General features: G+C 37.5%; 1 protein-coding gene across 1 annotated transcript in view; it reads right to left on the bottom strand.

Annotated features, from left to right (window-relative positions):
- LOC109481778 overlaps positions 1-18,006 on the bottom strand; it is a 40,186-nt gene extending 22,180 nt beyond the window's left edge. Inside the window, 20 exon segments of the mRNA XM_019784369.1 lie at positions 730-852; positions 1,646-1,768; positions 2,188-2,310; positions 3,254-3,376; positions 3,981-4,103; positions 5,260-5,382; positions 5,672-5,794; positions 6,525-6,695; positions 13,093-13,263; positions 13,627-13,797; positions 14,142-14,312; positions 14,504-14,699; positions 14,831-14,907; positions 14,945-15,184; positions 15,357-15,527; positions 15,774-15,944; positions 16,126-16,296; positions 16,666-16,839; positions 17,199-17,395; positions 17,891-18,006. Coding sequence (XP_019639928.1) covers positions 730-852; positions 1,646-1,768; positions 2,188-2,310; positions 3,254-3,376; positions 3,981-4,103; positions 5,260-5,382; positions 5,672-5,794; positions 6,525-6,695; positions 13,093-13,263; positions 13,627-13,797; positions 14,142-14,312; positions 14,504-14,699; positions 14,831-14,907; positions 14,945-15,184; positions 15,357-15,527; positions 15,774-15,944; positions 16,126-16,296; positions 16,666-16,839; positions 17,199-17,395; positions 17,891-18,006 — 3,058 coding nt within the window.
- Positions 18,007-19,634: the final 1,628 nt, after the last annotated feature.

The raw sequence follows: 19,634 nt of genomic DNA, 5'->3' as shown, positions 1-19,634 counted from the left end.
TATCACAATTGTGCAATTACTATGCAAGCCGTACTGTTGCTGGACTCCAACAAGAATAGCATGGAATTTACCATACTAATGGAGATCTTTAAAAAATCGTGTGAAAGTACTGTAAATCTGCGTCAAAAGTATCTAGATAAAAGCCCCGAAAACAAAATAACACGCTTTATATACAGTCTGTGATACAGGGATGGATTAAGATAGCAAGAACCCTAACAACATCTGCACCTGGATTTCCCACTGTCAAACTGTCATTTTTCAAATTGTTATCATTATTATTTGCTACTATTAAACACTATTGATATTTTTTAACAATTGTTGTTTCAATTATTGTTTCAATTATTGTCTCAATTGTTGTTTCAATTATTGTTTTTGGTCTAAATGTGACCAGTTATTTGCGACTTCTTTCATCATTTTATCACTTTATTATTTTGCTACAATTATTGTTATCAGTATTTTCTGTCACAAGTACCATCATTGTTATTTTCTTTGTATGCATTATTTATTGAAAAGGACATTTCTATCTTAATTCTGGTCAGGGAGTCTAAAAGACAGTCCTGTTTTCCCATGACCTTTTTACAAAGTTGAAATAAATAAAAAAAGATACATATGGATAAAGATACATATAGAGATCTGTATTTCTAGTATATCTATTTTGGAGGAATCGTTATCGTTATAAACTGATAGCGGCTTCTTGAATGCTCTATCTGTAACAAGAGAATCTCTAACCATCACAAGTCAAACGGTCCGCCCCCAGACTGTAACCAGTGGCACAGTAACAGCTGAAGTTCCCCTCAGTGTTGTTACAGAACTGTCCACAGTCTCCGTTTGCAGCGTCACATTCATTTATGTCTATAGAAAGAAGAGTACATTCTGATGAAAAACTGACCTCCATAAAAATGGAAGTTTTGTTTCGTGTATGTATGTATGTATGTGTGTGTGTGTGTGTTTGTGTGTGTGTGTGTGTGTGTGTGTGTGTGTGTGTGTGTGTAGGTGCGTTTGTTTGTTTCTGTGTGTGCTTCCGTATATTTATGTTCAGCGTAACATAAAATGCCAGAAAGATTCATGATGATACTTTGTATGCTAATAAGTGGTAAATAATATGAACTCTATAATTGTTACTTAAAACTCTTAAAGTCACTATGCTTTACTATGCATGGATAATGTAATTGTGGTGGCCATTCGCAAAATTTTGGCTGAAATGTTAGAATTAGAATTTAGCCAAAGAACAGTACTCTCTCACATACATTTGATTAGGAAAGGAGGACAAGCTATCAAGCGTCATTATTGCATCCAGCCAGGTTTAACACTTGCAGTATTCTTAATTGTGTGTGTGTGTGTGTGTGTGTGTGTGTGTGTGTGTGTATGTCAAACGCACGTGACATATGTATTTTGTGGAAGTCTCATTGTTTGGACATGACGACATGGAACATTTAGCACACATAATAAAACCACAAAATTAATTTATTGGCCTGGTTTATTGGTCAAACATCACTCGTACAATCGCAGCCTTATAGTGCTGAATTGATGCAGGGTTTACAATCAGATGATACAAATGGTAAATACACATGATAATACACATGATACACATGATACAGAATTAGCTCTTGTTGTCTTTTCCTTCAACAAGTTAAACTGTACTTACCATCACAGGCAAACCCGTCGACATCCAGCATATAGCCTGTGCTACAGAAGCACTGGAAACTACCGATGGTGTTGTTGCAATCCTGGGAGCAACCGCCATTGGCACTATCGCATTCGTTTATATCTGTAACGAAAAGGAAAAAAATAACGTACAGTCCAGTCATAATTCCAACTCTGAAAAATGAGAATATTTTTGTATTTTTATCTTACAATACAATGTAAACTAGAACATGTGCGAAGAAGGCAATTTATGAAAAATCTAGCCATACCGTGTTAATGAAACATAAATTTACCCACCATCACATGAAAAACCGTTGTTATTTAACAAGAAACCAGTTCGGCAAGAACACTGGAAACTTCCCATGGTGTTGCTGCAATCCTGCTCACAGCCAGCGTTTACCGTAGCACATTCATTGATATCTGAAGAAAGTAATTTTGACATTTAAAAAAATGCAAATGACATTTGCTCTTGTATTAAAATGTAAACTATTGCATCGACAAAAAATAAGACACATGTGCCTCGAAGTTATCAGAAAGTCTTACCGTCACACGAAACCCCATTGTCATTTAAGCTGTAGCCAAGTCCGCACGAACAGCCATAACTGGCGATGGTGTTGGTACAAGACTGCTCGCAACCACCATTCGCATTTAGACATTCATTCACGTCTGTATAATAATGACAATAACAATAACCATTATTGTACATTCATGGCATATCGAGCTAAGTGCAGGTGAACAGATGAAAAGGTATAATTATTTATAGTACAAACAGCTCTAAAACCACTACTGTTACAGTAAACAATACAGAGGCTCGTTTCTTTGTGATGTTAAAAATATAATATGTTAAATACAGAAACAAAGATCCCTACCATCACATGCAAGGCCATTTGTATTTAAGATATAACCATCAAGGCATGAACACTGGAAACTCCCAATGTTGTTGGTGCAAATTTGTTGACAGCCGCCGTTTGCAGAGGAACATTCATTCATGTCTGTAATGTATAATTTAAACATAATCATGTTTAAGGGTCGCCGAGTTAAATACATTATGATACAGCATTATGATACAGCAATAAATGCACAATTTTTTTGGAATTATTAAGAACTGCAAAAAAACTAGATTTGTTGTTTGATATATAAATCAATATGAACATTAAACCATACAAATTTAATGTTTTCAACATTGTACTGCAGTTATGGATTTCAAACAATTGTCAGTACCGAAAAATTAGCATTTCTATTACTTGAAAGCTATCCACGAAAAACAGGAAATTACAAATCTACTGAATTGGACCTGTAGTCATTTTTTCTTCTTTTGGTAAGAAGATGAAAAGGGCGATTCTAAAAACCTGTTGATGACATGACATTTGTATGTATTAGATTCAGTTTATCACATTAATATGACGACGAATTCACGGTTTAAATTGCAGGTATTTATATATTTTGCTAGTTACTACCTCTACGTTTGCGTTCAGTTGTAGGGAAGGTCTGGGGCAGACAATATTGTCACTAGCACTAGCACTAGCAAGTATTTTGTTCATTGTGTTGCGTTTAATCATTTTCTTTTGTGCGAAATAAAGATTATAAATACAAAAGCATCGATACCTACCGTCACATGAGAACCCGTTGGCATTCAGTATGTAGCCTGCATCGCACAGACATTGGAAACTCGGGATATGATTGGTACACGTCTGCTCACAGCCACCATTTAAAGTACCACACTCATCCACGTCTACAGTTGTCAACAAGAAAGGCATCCACATCATCACAGGTATACGTTTTTAAATGTTTTTTCATACTTAAAAAAATTATTGACATTGTATTTTCAATCCTTTATTCCAATGGTTGTTGACCTTCCTGGAAAAGGTACATTTAAAATTCCGTTTAAGTTCTTTATTCTAAATCTTTGTGATATTAACGCTTAACCTAAGAAATGTTTTAATATATATAGTAATTCAGTTGATACGTTTTTGGTATTGATAACATTGTTTTTAATTATTAAACAAATAATAGCTAGAGTTCCATGATATCATGCCTTCGCCAAATGATGTTTTTAACTTTTACATCTAACATTCTCCAACCAATGACAGTCATATCTTAGCAAAGAAAACTATTATACCTTTTCGCCATGAATTATGCAAATAAGTTAGAATTTGAATAATTTATGGTTGAAGATATTAACCTAATGTTTTCGCCATTTTAAGCTTGTATTTCTTTTCATACGCTTTAATAAAAAAAATACAATAGCCGAAAGTCTTTTTTAAAGACGAATGTCATATTCTAGCCATAGCGATGGGGATTTTTCTTTTAAAAAATGCAATAGGAAGGACACTCACCATCACAAGCAACCCGGTCGCTGTTAAGGCTATATCCATTAAGGCACGAGCAGACAAAACTTCCGATGAGGTTAATGCATATCTGCTGACAACCCCCATTTGCTGTAGAGCATTCGTTAACGTCTGGGAAAAATAAAAGAAAACAATTCCTTCTTTAAGAATTACTATACATGTATCAAAGATTCTAAATAATCGAAAGAAAGATCGTTGCCGTATTAATCACTAAACGTAGGACAGGGTAACTTTAAAAAGACCTGCCAATTTGGATCGTCAAACTCAAATATCTGAAAATACATTCTTGAAGATACAGCTTTAAAATGAAAAGAAAATTGATTTACAACGTTTACATGTACGTAACATGGTTGTACATGAGGTAATGGCATGGTTTGATTTTGACCAATGCGACTTTATCAAATTCTTTACATTAATAATAAAATCACTAAAATTGCTGTTACTTGTAACATGTAAAGTACAAATTTCATAGCAATGAATGATCTACAAATGTATACTTGAAGAAGTTGAATTGGTGGCCGTTAAATCCCTTATCTACCAACGCTCTGCTACGTATCCAAAATTCATCAAATTCCTATAATGTAACCATGCAATAATTATCCGTTACTATAGCTAGCATAATTTGTCTCTACTTCTACTATCACAGTATTTTTATGAGAATCAATTTGTTCTTTATTTAGTTATATTTTGTAACGTCTAGGCGAAAAAAACAGCTCCACTGAATAGCTTCCGTAGCAATGCAGAATATTTAGAAAAAATGACACTATCTTAAACCATAGACCGATGCATCGTCTCGGTCAACTCTGTCAAAACGATGTGCCAAGCATGTTCAACTTGATAAACTATAAACTATGGAATCGAAGTAATAAAAAAAAATTGCATACCGTCGCAGAAGTAACCATTGCTGTTCAAAACGTATCCGGTCCCACAGGAACATAAGAAACTGCCGATGGTGTTAGAACATGTCTGATCGCAGCCACCGTTCGCAATAAGGCATTCGTCGTTATCTGCAAACATGCGCATTTCCATTGATCTCGACAGAATGTTACTTATAATAATTACATTATACAGTACAAGCATCAGCTGTCAAAAATGTCTTTCAATAACTATACAAAATCCCAAAGGGCTTCTAGCAAAAATATACAAAATACTAGCTATAAGGGCATAGACTTGTTTGCCGTGAAACTATTTTATTTCACAAAATTAGTACCTAACTAATTTTACATAATGTGAACAAAAAGAACCGTTTGAGTCAACAGCCACTTACCATTGCAAGTAAAACCATCGTCATTCAACCTGTAGCCTGCCTGGCAGGAACATTGGAAGCTTCCCATGATGTTGATGCAATTTTGTTGACACCCACCGTTTCCAAAGGTACATTCATTGATATCTGAACAAAATGGACACAGTTTGGAAAGAATTGTTTTGTTATCAGTATTGCGACTAAAAGGGAAGCGTGTGCTGTTAATGGCATCAGGTAATGCTTATTCAATTCCATTAAAAGTAACACAGAGTCTATAATAAATGCTGTCAGGTTTTAAGAATGAACTTCATAATTTAGCGCATGTTAACCTGACAAGGAGGTCACCGAATTCTGATTTGTGTTCATTATGATACTGCACATGTTGTGTGTTAGCAATTAATGTACGTAAGAATATATCAAATACTGATAACCTTACCATCACAAGAAAGGTCGTCTGCATTTAAGTTGAAGCCCGTTACGCAGGAGCAGTGAAAGGTACCCATGGTGTTGGTGCACACATGGTCACAGCCACCATTTGCAGCTGAACACTCATCAATGTCTGCATGGTTGAAAACAAACAACAGATTTCACAAACGTCAGGCAATTAAAAGTGTACCTGCATACGTGTACCGGTTCGCCGGCACTAGTTTCGGAGTAAAAATATTTAGGTGCACGTCCGATAAAAATACTCAACGTCTGAAACTAGTTCCGGACTGACAAAAAAATCCTGTCACATTTCCTTTTGGCCCTATTGTCACAGTTGCCACCGTGGACTAAGAGGATAGCATCCAGGTCAGAGCCTCATCGGGGGTTTATTTGATAATAGACGAAAATCAATGCGCGCATGTATGTCATCCATAAAATTAAACGGTTAAAAGGTTATTAAAGGCATCCAGTGCAGTTTTTAGGGCTTGGAAACCCAATTTTTCTAAGTCAATATTCTAGGCACTTAATAATATCTACATATTGAGTTTGAACCACACTATCCCAATGTATAGTAACCCTCATGGAGCAAAAATACCCAAAATTCTGACGGAAAATGGTTACTGGAAGGGCCATGAGCTGATTTTTAGGGTACCACCCAGAAAATAAAGGACTCGTCTTGGGGCTTGTTTCTCCAGTTCCCAGTACCCAAAGTATGAAATGATGATTGAAGTGTGCTAATGTGAAGCAGTATGTGTCAATATCATAAAACCTGCCTTAATGAGAATATTTCCAGTTTTGCTGCTCTGAAATCGCATTGGATGCCTTTTAAAATTTATTTAAAAATAAATAGATAAAAAAACTACCGCTGCATGAGGGGGCGTTATTGCTCCAAGATTGATCTGCTTCACAAGTGGAACTGGGATGTCCGACCATATCATATCCCATGAGACACGTGAACTGGACTGTGTCCATGTAGAAGTTGTTGCCAGTCGATTCACCATTAGTGGGAGACGGCAACATTGGGCACTGCACACCTGATAAAAAAATAAACGGTATTATCAATTTATCCGTTGGTGCTACTCAATGGTTCATCTTTAATTTCATCTAATGTCAACTCTCAAATACTATTACACAGCTCTACCTTTCTGAAACCCAGCGATTTCATAACTGATACAAAGTACTGTATTAAATTATAATATCTAACTAAACTCGATCTGTTTTGTACATTACCCATGTGACATTGTTTTGTCTTGTGTTTTATTTTATTTGTATTGTTTTTATTTTGTCTAGTGGTGACATGAATATAAGCGTTATCGCTTGAATGCGTCATGTATTGTATTGTTTGTTTGTTCGGTGAAATAAAATTATAAAATAATAAAATAATATGTTTTTAAGCTCTGTCAGTTTTCAAGCAAAAGACTCCTCATCTAACATGTCACTACGTATGATATGTACATGCATTGGGTGCTTTTAAAGATCTGTATAACTACCCTAATGCAAATGTGTAGTTCGTCCTCTGCCTTACTTATCACAACAAAATAGTAACCAATATCTAAGTACATGTCAGCAGAAGCGGTTACTGGTTTTGCAACTGCAGGTCAGTTCCTGGTGGAATATTAAAAAGCAGTTCCAGAAAGGATCATTTTTAATGATAAATAGCTGATTTAGCAGAGCTAGACCTACGTGTGCACGTTGGGGCGATCCCGTCCCATGTACGATCAGCTTGGCAAGTCAAACTGACACTTCCAACAAGATCGTATCCAGAATCACACGTGAATCGCATCACGTCTTGGTAAAAATAATTGCCAGTCATTCCACCATTCACAGGAGCTATAAGTTCCGGGCACTCCACACCTAATGAATACATAATATGATAAATGAAAATGTATTCTTAAATTTGTGCTAATGAGAAATAAAGATAATAGTATTACTGTAATTTTGGTACACAAACAATGGCAAAAACCGATAAGCGTACTTTGCGGTCCCTGCAATTTTTGCTGTTTTCCTGTCATCCTTTGGCAATTTGCACAATATGCAAATAAAGGCGGCTACTAAAAACCTGGTTTTCGTCAATTCATATCTCAGTAACTGCTCGTGGTATCAGAATGGGGATAACACACGAGACTCCGTGAGGAGTAAATCATAGGTTTCAGAAAGTCTGTGACGCCCTCCGTCTCTGTTGTGAGATGGTTGTAATGCCCTGGTGTAGATGGCATCTTCAATCCTCCATGCGAAAAAGTCCGATTGTTACTTTATCCAATGTAACTGAATGCCCAGGCTATCCACTGCTCACGGAGTCACATGTATTATCTGCGCGACATCACGGAAGCGGTGGATTGCCCATTCCTTGACAAACTGAGGTTGTACATTCGAAAATTTGGGTGAGTCTAATTCATTGCCTTGGCAATTATAGTTGTTTCATAGTAAGTAAACTTGTTTCATAGTAAGTAAATGTCTTACGTGTACAAGTTGGGGCAGTCCCATCCCACGTGCGGTCAGTTTGGCAGGTCAGGCTGAAGCTTAGGCCGACAAGCTCGTATCCAGTATCACACGTAAACTGTACCACGTCTTGGTAGAAATTCCCTCCAGTTATGCCACCGTTCAAAGGAGCTGTCAACAGTGGGCACTGCACACCTAATCGAGTAAGAGAGATATGTTTAAGTTTTGTCGGTGATAGAGTTTTTCATCTGCTGGAATAGAATACGTATTAATTATTATTTTTACATTCTTCTCCCTCTTCTTCTTCTTCTTTTTTTCCAAACAGATGAGGTCAATGACCTGAACCAGACGCCTGTTACCACTGTAAGTAGTGTAAGATTACACATCATGTTGCAATTTTATAGCAAGAGGGATTTAGACTCCTGTCACCATAAATATGAATGTGTGTGAGCTAGAATTAACAGAGCAGACCATATACAAAGGTAAACATAATGCATTTACTTTGCAAATATTACCTTTATTGTTTGCATATGTTCTTTAGTATGGTGTGGATGATGGTGATTTCAACAGTTTTATTTTGTATCGAATGTTATCATATCTATCTTTCTATCCATCTATGTATCTATCTATCTATCCATCTATCCATCTATCTATCTACATCTATATCTATATATATATTTTTTTTTTTCTTTCGTCAAAAAGATATGTAATCGGCAGATTTAAGGTCTACGTCATAACTCAAGTAAGTATTTATGGATGGATTTTTTTAATCTTATTTTCGGCATGTGGGTTCCACGAACTCTAGTAACAGATATAACATTTTAAATTGATTTGGAGAAAAGAAATAACATTCGTAATGTATGCCTCATATGTATATATATAGAGAGAAGATCTGTACCGTATTTCATTTTTGAAAATTTATTTACAAATGTTAACGGTATTTTTGTCTAAAAAGGTAACTCTGTTAACGTACGTGTACAGGTTGGGGCGATCCCATTCCATGTACCATCAGCCTGGCAGGTCAAGCTGGAGCTTCCAACACGGTCATACCCAGCATTGCACGTAAACTGCACCATGTCCTGGTAGAAATTGTTACCAAAAATTGTGCCGTGCACAGGAGCAGCCAGCAGTGGACACTGTACTCCTAGTAAGGTAAAAATGTATCACTACACGAAACTACACTGAATACTAGATGTACACTACAGTCAAACGTTCCCAAACGACAACCTCTATAAGCCGGCCATAACGACCGCTTTTTCTCGGTTCCTTTTTTTGTAGACGTAAGGATTAAGGGGCTTGCCTAAGCCGACTACTTGTCAATGCGACCAAGACCTCATGTGGGTGGTTTAGACACGCTTTGCCGGTATTAAATCGACAAAACAGAAGATGACCCGATGAAAGGATATAGACAAATGTATTTTTAAATAAGATATCAAGAATTATGAAAAATATATTTTATCTTACGTGTGCATGTCGGAACACTTCCACTCCATGTGGCATCAGCTACGCACGTTATGGAAGAACTTCCATAAAGATCGTATCCAGAATAGCATGAAAAGCTTGTCACGTCTTGATAAAAATGAGAACCAGTCTTTGCACCGTTTGCAGGGGCGGTCAGATGAGGACACTGCACACCTGGGGAGGGGGGGGGTAAAAACGGCTGTGTCTGTAGTCCAGTGTTGTTGTCAGAATGAATAATTAACTTTAACAAAGAAATATATCGATATGCTTACTAAATGCCAAAACTTGAATCCTCAATTGCGAAAAGAAAAGAAACTATCTTACGCGTGCAAGTTGGGACGGTTCCATTCCATGTGGTATCAGCTTGGCATATTAAAGCAGAATTTCCAAGAAGATAATATCCAGAGCCACATGTGAATTTTACCAAGTCTTCGTAGAAATTAGATCCAGTCATTGCACCGTTTGCAGGAGCGTTTAGCTGAGGACACTGCAAGCCTAGGTAAAAAAAAATACGGTTGTAATATCACTGTTGTTAACTAGTACAGAATGAAATTTGGAACGACATTTGGAAATAAACTACAACTAGAAAGGCAACATTTGATAGCCAAATGCATGATAATAACCTTGGCATATGGTCTTTTCAATTCTTACTCAAACACATTCATATATATATATAGAAAGGAGTCTTGATCCCTCCTGCTATAAAATGTCAACATGATGTAACCAAACACTAGTTACCATGGTGACAGATTTCTAGTTCCGGCCATGGACCGTTTTTGTTTGGAGAGAAGAGAAAGAAGAAACAGAGCAAAACCATAGTTTTTCCTCCTTGAATAGTTTCGTCAGCTTGGTAAGACACTGATTAAAGAGACTCTTTTTACACAACCAAGTCTTTTATTCAGCCGACGTTTCGGTGACGGTTTTTCACCTTCCTCAGGGCAATTCTGACTGGTTCACATTGTTTTGCAGCACAGGTGTCGCTGCTACTGATGCATTCTACAGTCTACTCAATATTTCTGTGAAGGTAAACATAAAACACGAAACCATGTGTCTATATATATCTATATCTATATATCTATATATCTATATATCTACATGTATATGTATGTATATATCTATATAATATCTATATATATATATATATCGAGATAGATAGATATAGATATAGATATATTGTCGTACGTGTGCAACGTGGTTCTGTTCCACTCCACGTCGCATCAGCTCGGCATACCAAGGAAGTACTCCCATCAAGGTCGTATCCAGAAATGCATGTGAAGTGCACCAGGTCTTGATAAAAATTGGATCCAGTCATTGCACCATTTACAGGAACTGTCAAAAGTGGGCACTCCGCGGCTTTAAAGAAGTAAAAAGAAAGTTTTGAAAAATCTGCAGTTTAACTTGATATTAATATTATGCAATAAAAATTCAAAATTGACAATAATCTCAGCCATGACATACGTTCGCATGTTGGGACGGTTCCACTCCACGTGGCATCAGCTTGGCAGGTTAATGCAGTATTTCCTACAAGATTGTATCCAGAACTGCACGTGAACTGTACCACATCTTGATAGAAATTGAATCCGGTTATTGCTCCGTTTGCAGGAGCTGTCAATAGCGGACATTCCTTGCCTGTTTATAAAAAAACAAGAAGGCATTATGTCCAGACCACGGCTCATATAGTGAAATGAAAAATTTAGATCAGCTCTTTTTTTCTAAATCTGCAGCTTAAAATGAATATCCATGATCCATATAAGCAAAGAAAACATCTTAAAATTGACAACAATCTTAGCCATGACATACGTGTACATGTTGGGACGGTTCCACTCCATGTGGCATCAGCCTGGCAGGTTAATGCAGTATTTCCTACAAGATTGTATCCAGAACTGCACGTGAACTGTACCACATCTTGGTAGAAATTAGATCCAGTCATTGCTCCGTTTTCAGGAGCTGTCTGTACCGGACATTCCGTGCCTATTTACAAAAAGTAAGAACATATTATGCCAGACAACAGTTCATGTGGTAAAAAAGAAAATTTTAAAACAACCCTGTTTTTTTTAAATCTGCAGCTTAAATAAATATCCATCATCAATGCATGCGAAAGAAACATCTTAAAATTGACAACACTCTTAGCCATGACATACGTGTGCATGTTGGGACGTTTCCACTCCATGTGGCATCAGCTTGGCAATTTATTGTTGGATTTCCTACAAGATTGTAACCTGAACTGCACGTGAACTCTACCACGTCTTGGTAGAAATTGGATCCAGTCATTGCTCCGTCTGCAGGAGCTGTCAGCAGCGGACATTCCTTGCCTGGTATTTAAAGTATAAACATATGCTTAGAGTAGTCTATTTAACAAGAAAAAAAATAAGCTTTAAATGACCTCAAAGACTAAATGAAATTTGTCTTAGAGAATCTCAGTATACTAGTAATACATGTGCATCACATATTGAGACAGCCCCTGACTCCACGCATCAGCTTGACAAGTTAAAGCAGAATTGCCTTCGACGTCGTAACCAGAATAATGCGTTAGTTGTGCTACATCATGATAAGTCACTTTTGAGTTGAGTCACAGCACCGTTTGCAGGATTAGTAGTGTTCAGTCCGTCTGACTGAACAAAGAAGTTACAACTCAAAGTGAAAGAAAGTCATCAAAATATTTATTTCGCCATACGTTCGCATGTTGGGACCGTTCCATTCCATGTCGCATCAGCTTGGCAGGTTAATGCGGGATTTCCTACTAGGTTGTATCCAGAACTGCACGTGAACTGTACCACATCTTGATAGAAATTGGTTCCGGTTATTACACCGTTTGCAGGATCTGTCAGTACCGGACATTCCTTGCCTGGAACATAAAGCATTAACAATGTAACATGCTTAGAGCATTGTATTTACAAAGGAAAGGATTAAGCTTTAAATAAAATCAAAGACTTATATATGGACCTACAGAACCTCAGTATTCTAGTAAAAATGTACATGTGCATATTAAGACGGTCCCTAACTCCACGCATTAGCTCGAAGGGTTAATACAGAATTACCTTCGACGTCATAAACAGAATCATACATCAACTGTGCCACGTCTTGATTGAAATTTAACTGAGTCACTGCACCGTTTGCAGGCCAAAAAAAAAAAAACAATGTTACAACGCAAAGGAAAAATAAAAGTAATTGAAAGATGTATTTAGCAATACGTTCGCATGTTGGAACGGTTCCACTCCATGTGGCATCGGCTTGGCAGGTAAGTGCAGGACTTCCTACAAGGTCGTATCCTGAACTGCACGTGAACTGTACCACATCTTGGTAGAAATTAGATCCAGTCATTGCACCGTTTGCAGGAGCTGTCAGTACCAGGCATTCCTTGCCTGTTTAAAAAAGTAAGAACATATTGTGCCCAGACCACAGCTCATGGAGTAAAAAGGAAAATTTTAGAGCAACCCTATTTTGTTTCAATCTGCAGCTTGAATAAATATTCCTAATCAATACATGCAAAGAAAACATCTTAAAATTGACAACACTCTAGCCATGACATACGTGTGCATGTTGGGACGGTTCCACTCCATGTGGCATCAGCTTGGCAGGTTAATGTTGGATTCCCCACAAGATTGTAACCTGAACTGCACGTGAACTCTACCACATCTTGATAGAAATTGGATCCAGTCATTGCTCCGTTTGCAGGAGCTGTCAGCAGCGGACATTCCTTGCCTGGTACATAAAGTATGAACATATGCTTAGAGCAGTCTATTTAACAAGGAAAAGGTTAAACTTTAAATGTACTTAAATACTAGAAGAAATCTCTCTTAGAGAATCTCAGTATTTTAGTAATAAAATGCATATTGAGACAACCCCTGACTTTATGCATCAGCTTGACAAGTTAATACAGAATTGCCTTCGACGTCATACGTCAACTGTGCTACATCCTGATAGAAATTCAATTGAGTTACTGCACAATTTCCAGGATCAGTAGTGACCACTCCTTCCATTTCAATAGAGGAACGAATTTACAACTTAAAGAACAAAAACAAAAGAAAAAGAAGGATGTACATAGAAAGATTTATCTAGCCATACGTTCGCATATTGGGACGGTTCCACTCCACGTGGCATCAGCCTGGCAGGTTAATGCAGTATTTCCTACAAGGTTGTATCCAGAACTGCACGTGAACTGTACCACATCTTGGTAGAAATTAGATCCAGTCATTGCACCGTTTGCAGGAGCTGTCAGTACCGGACATTCCTTGCCTGGAACATAAAGTATGAACATATGCTTAGAGCATTGTATTTAGAAAGGCAAAGGTTAAGCTTTGAATAAAATCAAAGACTTAAATATGGACTATCAGAACCTCTAAGTCAGTAATCTATTACAAAATGTACATGTGCATATTAAGACGGCCCCTGACTCCACGCATCAGCTCGACAGGCTAATACAGAATTACCTTCGACGTCTTAACCAGAATCATACATCAACTGTGCCACGTCTTGATTGAAATTCGACTGAGTCACTGCACCGTTTGCAGGACAAAAAAAAAACAGAGTTACAACGCAAAAGAAAAAAAAAAGTAATTGAAAGATTTATTTAGCCTCACGTTCGCATGTTGGGACGGTTCCACTCCATGTGGCATCAGCTTGGCAGGTTAATGCAGTATTTCCTACAAGATTGTATCCAGAACTGCACGTGAACTGTACCACATCTTGGTAGAAATTAGATCCAGTCATTGCACCGTTTTCAGGAGCTGTCAGTACCGGACATTCCATGCCTATTAACAAAAAGTAAGAACATATTATGCCTAGACCACGGCTCATATAGTAAATTTTAGCGGTGTGTTGTGTTGAGAGGAGAGTTGTGTGTTACGGTGTGTTGTTTACATCAGCAGCTTAAATGAATATCTATGATCCATTTATTTCAGAAAACATCTTAAAATTGACAACAATCTCAGTCATGTCATACTTGTGCATGTTGGGACGGTTCCACTCCATGTGGTATCAGATTGGCAGGTTAATGCAGGCTCTCCTACAAGGCCGTATCCAGAACTGCACGTGAACTCTACCACATCTTGGTAGAAATTTGATCCACTCATTGCACCGTTTGCAGGAGCTGTCAGTACCGGACATTCCTTGCCTGGAACATAAAGTATGAACATATGCTTAGAGCATTGTATTTAGAAAGAAAGGTTAAGCTTTGAATAAAATCAAAGACTCGAATACGGACTATCAGAACCTCTAAAATAGTAATCTATTACAAAATGTACATGTGCATATTAAGACGGCCCCTGACCCACGCATCAGCTCGACAGGTCAATACAGAATTACCTTCGACGTCGTAACCAGAATCATACATCAACTGTGCCACGTCTTGATTGAAATTTGACTGAGTCACTGCACCGTTTGCAGGACAAAAAAAACAGAGTTACAACGCAAAAGAAAAAAAAAAGTAATTGAAAGATTTATTTAGCCTTACGTTCGCATGTTGGGACGGTTCCACTCCATGTGGCATCAGCTTGGCAGGTTAATGCAGTACTTCCTACAAGGTTGTATCCAGAACTGCACGTGAACTGTACCACATCTTGGTAAAAATTGGATCCAGTCATTGCACCGTTTGCAGGAGCTGTCAATAGCGGACATTCCTTGCCTATTTATAAAAACACAAGAAGGTTTTATGCCCGGACCACAGCTCATGTAGTAAAAGGAAAATTTTAGAGGAACCCTGTCTTTTTCTAAATCTGCAGCATAAAGAAATATCCATCATCAATACATGCAAAGAAAACATCTTTAAATTGAAAATAATTTTAGCCATGACATACGTTCGCATGTTGGGACGCTTCCACTCCATGTAGCATCAGGCTGGCAGGTTAATGTAGGATTTCCTACAAGGTTGTATCCAGAACTGCACGTGAACTGTACCACATCTTGATAGAAATTGGATCCAGTCATTTCTCCGTCTGCAGGAGCTGTCAGCAGCGGACATTCCTTGCCTGGTATATAAATTATAAGCATATGCTTAGAGTAGGCTCAAATAGTAAATTTGTCTTAGAAAGTCTCAGTATACTTAGTCTAGTAATACAATCATGTGAATATTGAGACAGCTCCTGACTCCACCCATCAGCTTGACAAGTTAACGAAAGCTAGAGATCAGTGTTGTGCACTCCTTCCGTTTAAGTAAAGGAACTAAGTTACAACTTAAAGGGAACAAAAATCCATAGGGATTTCTCTAGACATACGTTCGCATGTTGGGACGGTTCCACTCCATGTGGCATCAGCTTGGCAGGTTAATGTTGGATTCCCCACAAGATTGTAACCTGAACTGCACGTGAACTCTACCACGTCTTGGTAGAAATTGGATCCAGTCATTGCACCGTTTGCAGGAGCTGTCAGTACCGGACATTCCTTGCCTGTTTATAAAAAGCAAGAAGGTATTATGCCCAGACCACGCCTCAAATAGTAAAATGAAAATTTTAGAGCAGCCCTTTTTGTTTTTGTTTTTAATCCGCAGCTCAATTGAATATCCATGATCCATATATTCAAAGAAAACATCTTGAAATCAATAATAAACTTATCTTAACCATGACATACGTGTACATGTTGGGACCGTTCCATTCCATGTGGCATCAGCTTGGCAGGTTAATGCGGGATTTCCTACAAGGCTGTATCCAGAACTGCACGTGAACTCTACCACATCTTGGTAGAAATTGGATCCAGTCATTGCACCGTTTGCAGGAGCTGTCAGCAGCGGACATTCCTGATCTATTCACAAAAGGGAAGAATATATTATGCTCAGAACAGTCAATGAAATTAAACTTTAAGACAGAATCTCAGTTTACTAAGTTTACGAGTATTAGTACAACATATACATCAGCTTGACAAGTTATACTACAGAATTGCCTACAAGCTGTATCCAGAAGTGTACGTGAACTGTGCCACTTCTTGATAGAAATTCTATCAAGATTTTTTACTATAATAATTTTGTTTTTGAATATCTCTTTGGCTTGTACATCTTTTTGTATTAATTCTGTTTTTTATCAGCATTCTTGAGCAAGTTGGTGGACTTCCAATCTAGGTCAGGTTTGACTGGCAGGTAAGCTAATGTTTCAGTAATGTGTCGACATTTCTTACCCTGGCACGTTGGTGCATTTTCACTCCAATTTCCTGAAAGCTGACAGGTACGTGAAGAGGAGCCAATCAGGTTGTAGCCTATGTCACATGAGTAGGAAGCCACATCTCCGTAGTACCTGGAGCTGTAGCTTACGCCACCGTTTGAAGGGTTGGATAGTGCGGGACACTCTACAACTGCAATCAGAAATTTGTTAGACCTGAACACAAAACAAATTAAGAAACTTAATGAACAAAGAATAGTAAATTAGATAAAATATATCAACTAAAAGATAGAGTTATAGCTACTAGTATTGTTATTTTATAGATTGATAAAATAGATATTTGATGTATAGATAGATAGATGTAAAGATAGATGAATTGATAGAATGATAGATAGATAGATAGATAGATGGATGGAAAGATAGATAGATAAATAGATAGATGGATAGAAAAAACGAAGAAAATTAAGTTAATAAATAAATAAATATTTGAATGAACGAATAAAAACCGGAGCTAATGACGATAGAAGATGGGGAGAAAAAATGGCGCCTTACCCAGGCAAGTTGGTTCACTTTCACTCCAGGTCCATGTAAGCTGACAGCTACGTGAAGAGGAGCCATTCAGGCTGTATCCTGTGTCACATGAGTAGGAAGCCACATCTCCGTAGTACATGGAGCTGTAGCTTACGCCACCGTTTGAAGGGTTGGAAAGTGTGGGACACACTATAACTGCAATCAGAAATTTGTTAGAACTGAAGAACAGAAGCTTTGCATGGAAAATGATGATATTAGAAAAGAAAGAACGACAATTGTATTGGGTGGTAATGTCAAAAAAAATATTGTAGGGTAGTGTATTCCTAGATTTCTTGCGCTGTTTTACATGTATGTTGCCAGACCGAAGCGACTCTTTTATTCATCTAGGTAAAATCCTTAACTGTGCGACCAAATATGATTAATTATTATCAAATTGAGGTGGGGTTACAATAAAAGACCTGTCGGAGCTAATATGGAATTCTATCATTTCATGATAACCACGACAACTGTGTTGCACATTTCGCCCAATTCTAGTATAGAAAATACTATACAGTACGCTAAAACTTATTTAGTATTTTGACTATTGTTCTATTCTTCCGACCTCTTCATAACTACGAATATGTTTTGTTGGGGGGGGGGGGCTTTGTGATCCTTCAATATTCTACATGATAGAATTAGGACACAAGGAAACAATACTTACGAAGACAGTTTACCTCGACCCAGGCATATTTGTTATTGCCGTCACAGGGATCTCCATACCGTCGCTCGGATGGAGGAAGGGCACAGCCAAACCATCCGTCACATAAGTTGCTAAAAGATTCTGTGACATCGACGTAACAGTTGTCAATAGTACTGGACCCGCAGGTGTCAAAGTCTCCTGGTTGTCGACCCCAATAGGCAGACACTATACTAACCACATGGCCATAGGGGCAATCAATATCTAGAAAGACATCCGGACACCCTACATACTGGTCCCCTGCAGATCAATAAGAAATAATCGGTTATAAATAAATGAATGAAATTTAAAAAAGACATTTGTTGAACAGTAAGACCAACTCGGTTAAGGTTACAGGCTACAAACAATTGTATATAAATAAATACAGAATACGTTTTATTGCAGGATAATTTCACATGATACAATGTATGGCAAGCCACTGATATACATGCTCAAGCTAGTACTAGCTTTATATAAGTAGATTTGACTTCTCGCTTTTTGTAAGTAAATTCGACTCAATTGTTGGGATGGTGTAAAGGTAAGAACAATCATATTATAGGCTAGGATAAGAATCTTGTCTACGCTAATTAAAAATGTGAATTACTTATAAATTTTGCGTATACAGTAGGTGTGGAAATATGAGGAGGGCGGTAACACAGCTTGGAGAGGGCAGCGTGATTGACTCCATAGATTTTGCACATGTGTATTGAAGAGAATTTTTTACTTGACAAGGTAAACTGTCTTGGACAGGCCTCCCCACATGTCTCGTACACTGCACGGCTGCCAAGACATGACTGAAGTCTGGTAGTTTATGCTATCGAATTTATATCGGCAAGGTGTGGTCATTATATTAGTGGCCTCTTTAAGTTAGCTTAGACCGCACGAAGGTTTGGGGCCTTTTTTGCGATAAAAATTGACCTACCTGGGACTTGAGTGACTAGTTGAAGCGAAGTCCACACAAGGACTATTCGGGCGACCAGCCTAAGCTGCAGCTTCTTTTTCATCTTCAAGATGTTCGCTAAGTTTCCGTCGGAAAGTCAAGAAAATCGCGACCAGTCCAGAGAAGATGTCCTTCAATGACTGAAATCGTTGCTACAGGTGCTCCACAACATAAGAAAACCGCACCCATTCCTGTCACGGTAAATTAGAGAAATACAATGAAGACGCAGAGCTTAGGTTTGGAAAACTTAATCTAGTGTGTGAAACCTACGACTTTACAGAGCCTTTTTACAGAGCTTTTTTTTACAAAAAAGAAACCTTTTTACATAGAACCGTACTAATGACATAAATAAAAAGATGTTACGCATACTTAACGATTATACATTTTTTTACTTAACCTTTATTTATATCTATGGTTAATTATATACCCTATTATTATTTCTATCTGGCCCAAGGGGGAAAAGGTAGAACCACCACCGTTTACTGATATGCCGTATAAAACAGCATACAATTTATAAAATACTGCTACCGTTTAGTAAACTTGCCCGAAGACACTTTACTTCGTGAAACATATGATGTTTTATACTCAGATAACCACGATTGTATCAACTATGTAAATGATATTCTAAATTATGACGATAATTTTGGATAAACCCCGGGTCATACCAAGTGGATACGATAACCAATTAATTACGGTCCCTCCTACGATATTAATATATATATATGTATATATATATATATGTATATGTATATATATATATATATATATATATATATATATATATATATATATATACTAGTAG

The sequence above is a fragment of the Branchiostoma belcheri genome, unplaced genomic scaffold, assembly GCF_001625305.1.
Source record: "Branchiostoma belcheri isolate BF01 breed outbred unplaced genomic scaffold, Haploidv18h27 scaffold58, whole genome shotgun sequence".
NCBI lineage: Eukaryota > Metazoa > Chordata > Leptocardii > Amphioxiformes > Branchiostomatidae > Branchiostoma > Branchiostoma belcheri.
Note: the sequence above shows the minus strand (reverse complement) of the source record. Positions and strands in the feature narration are given on the sequence as shown.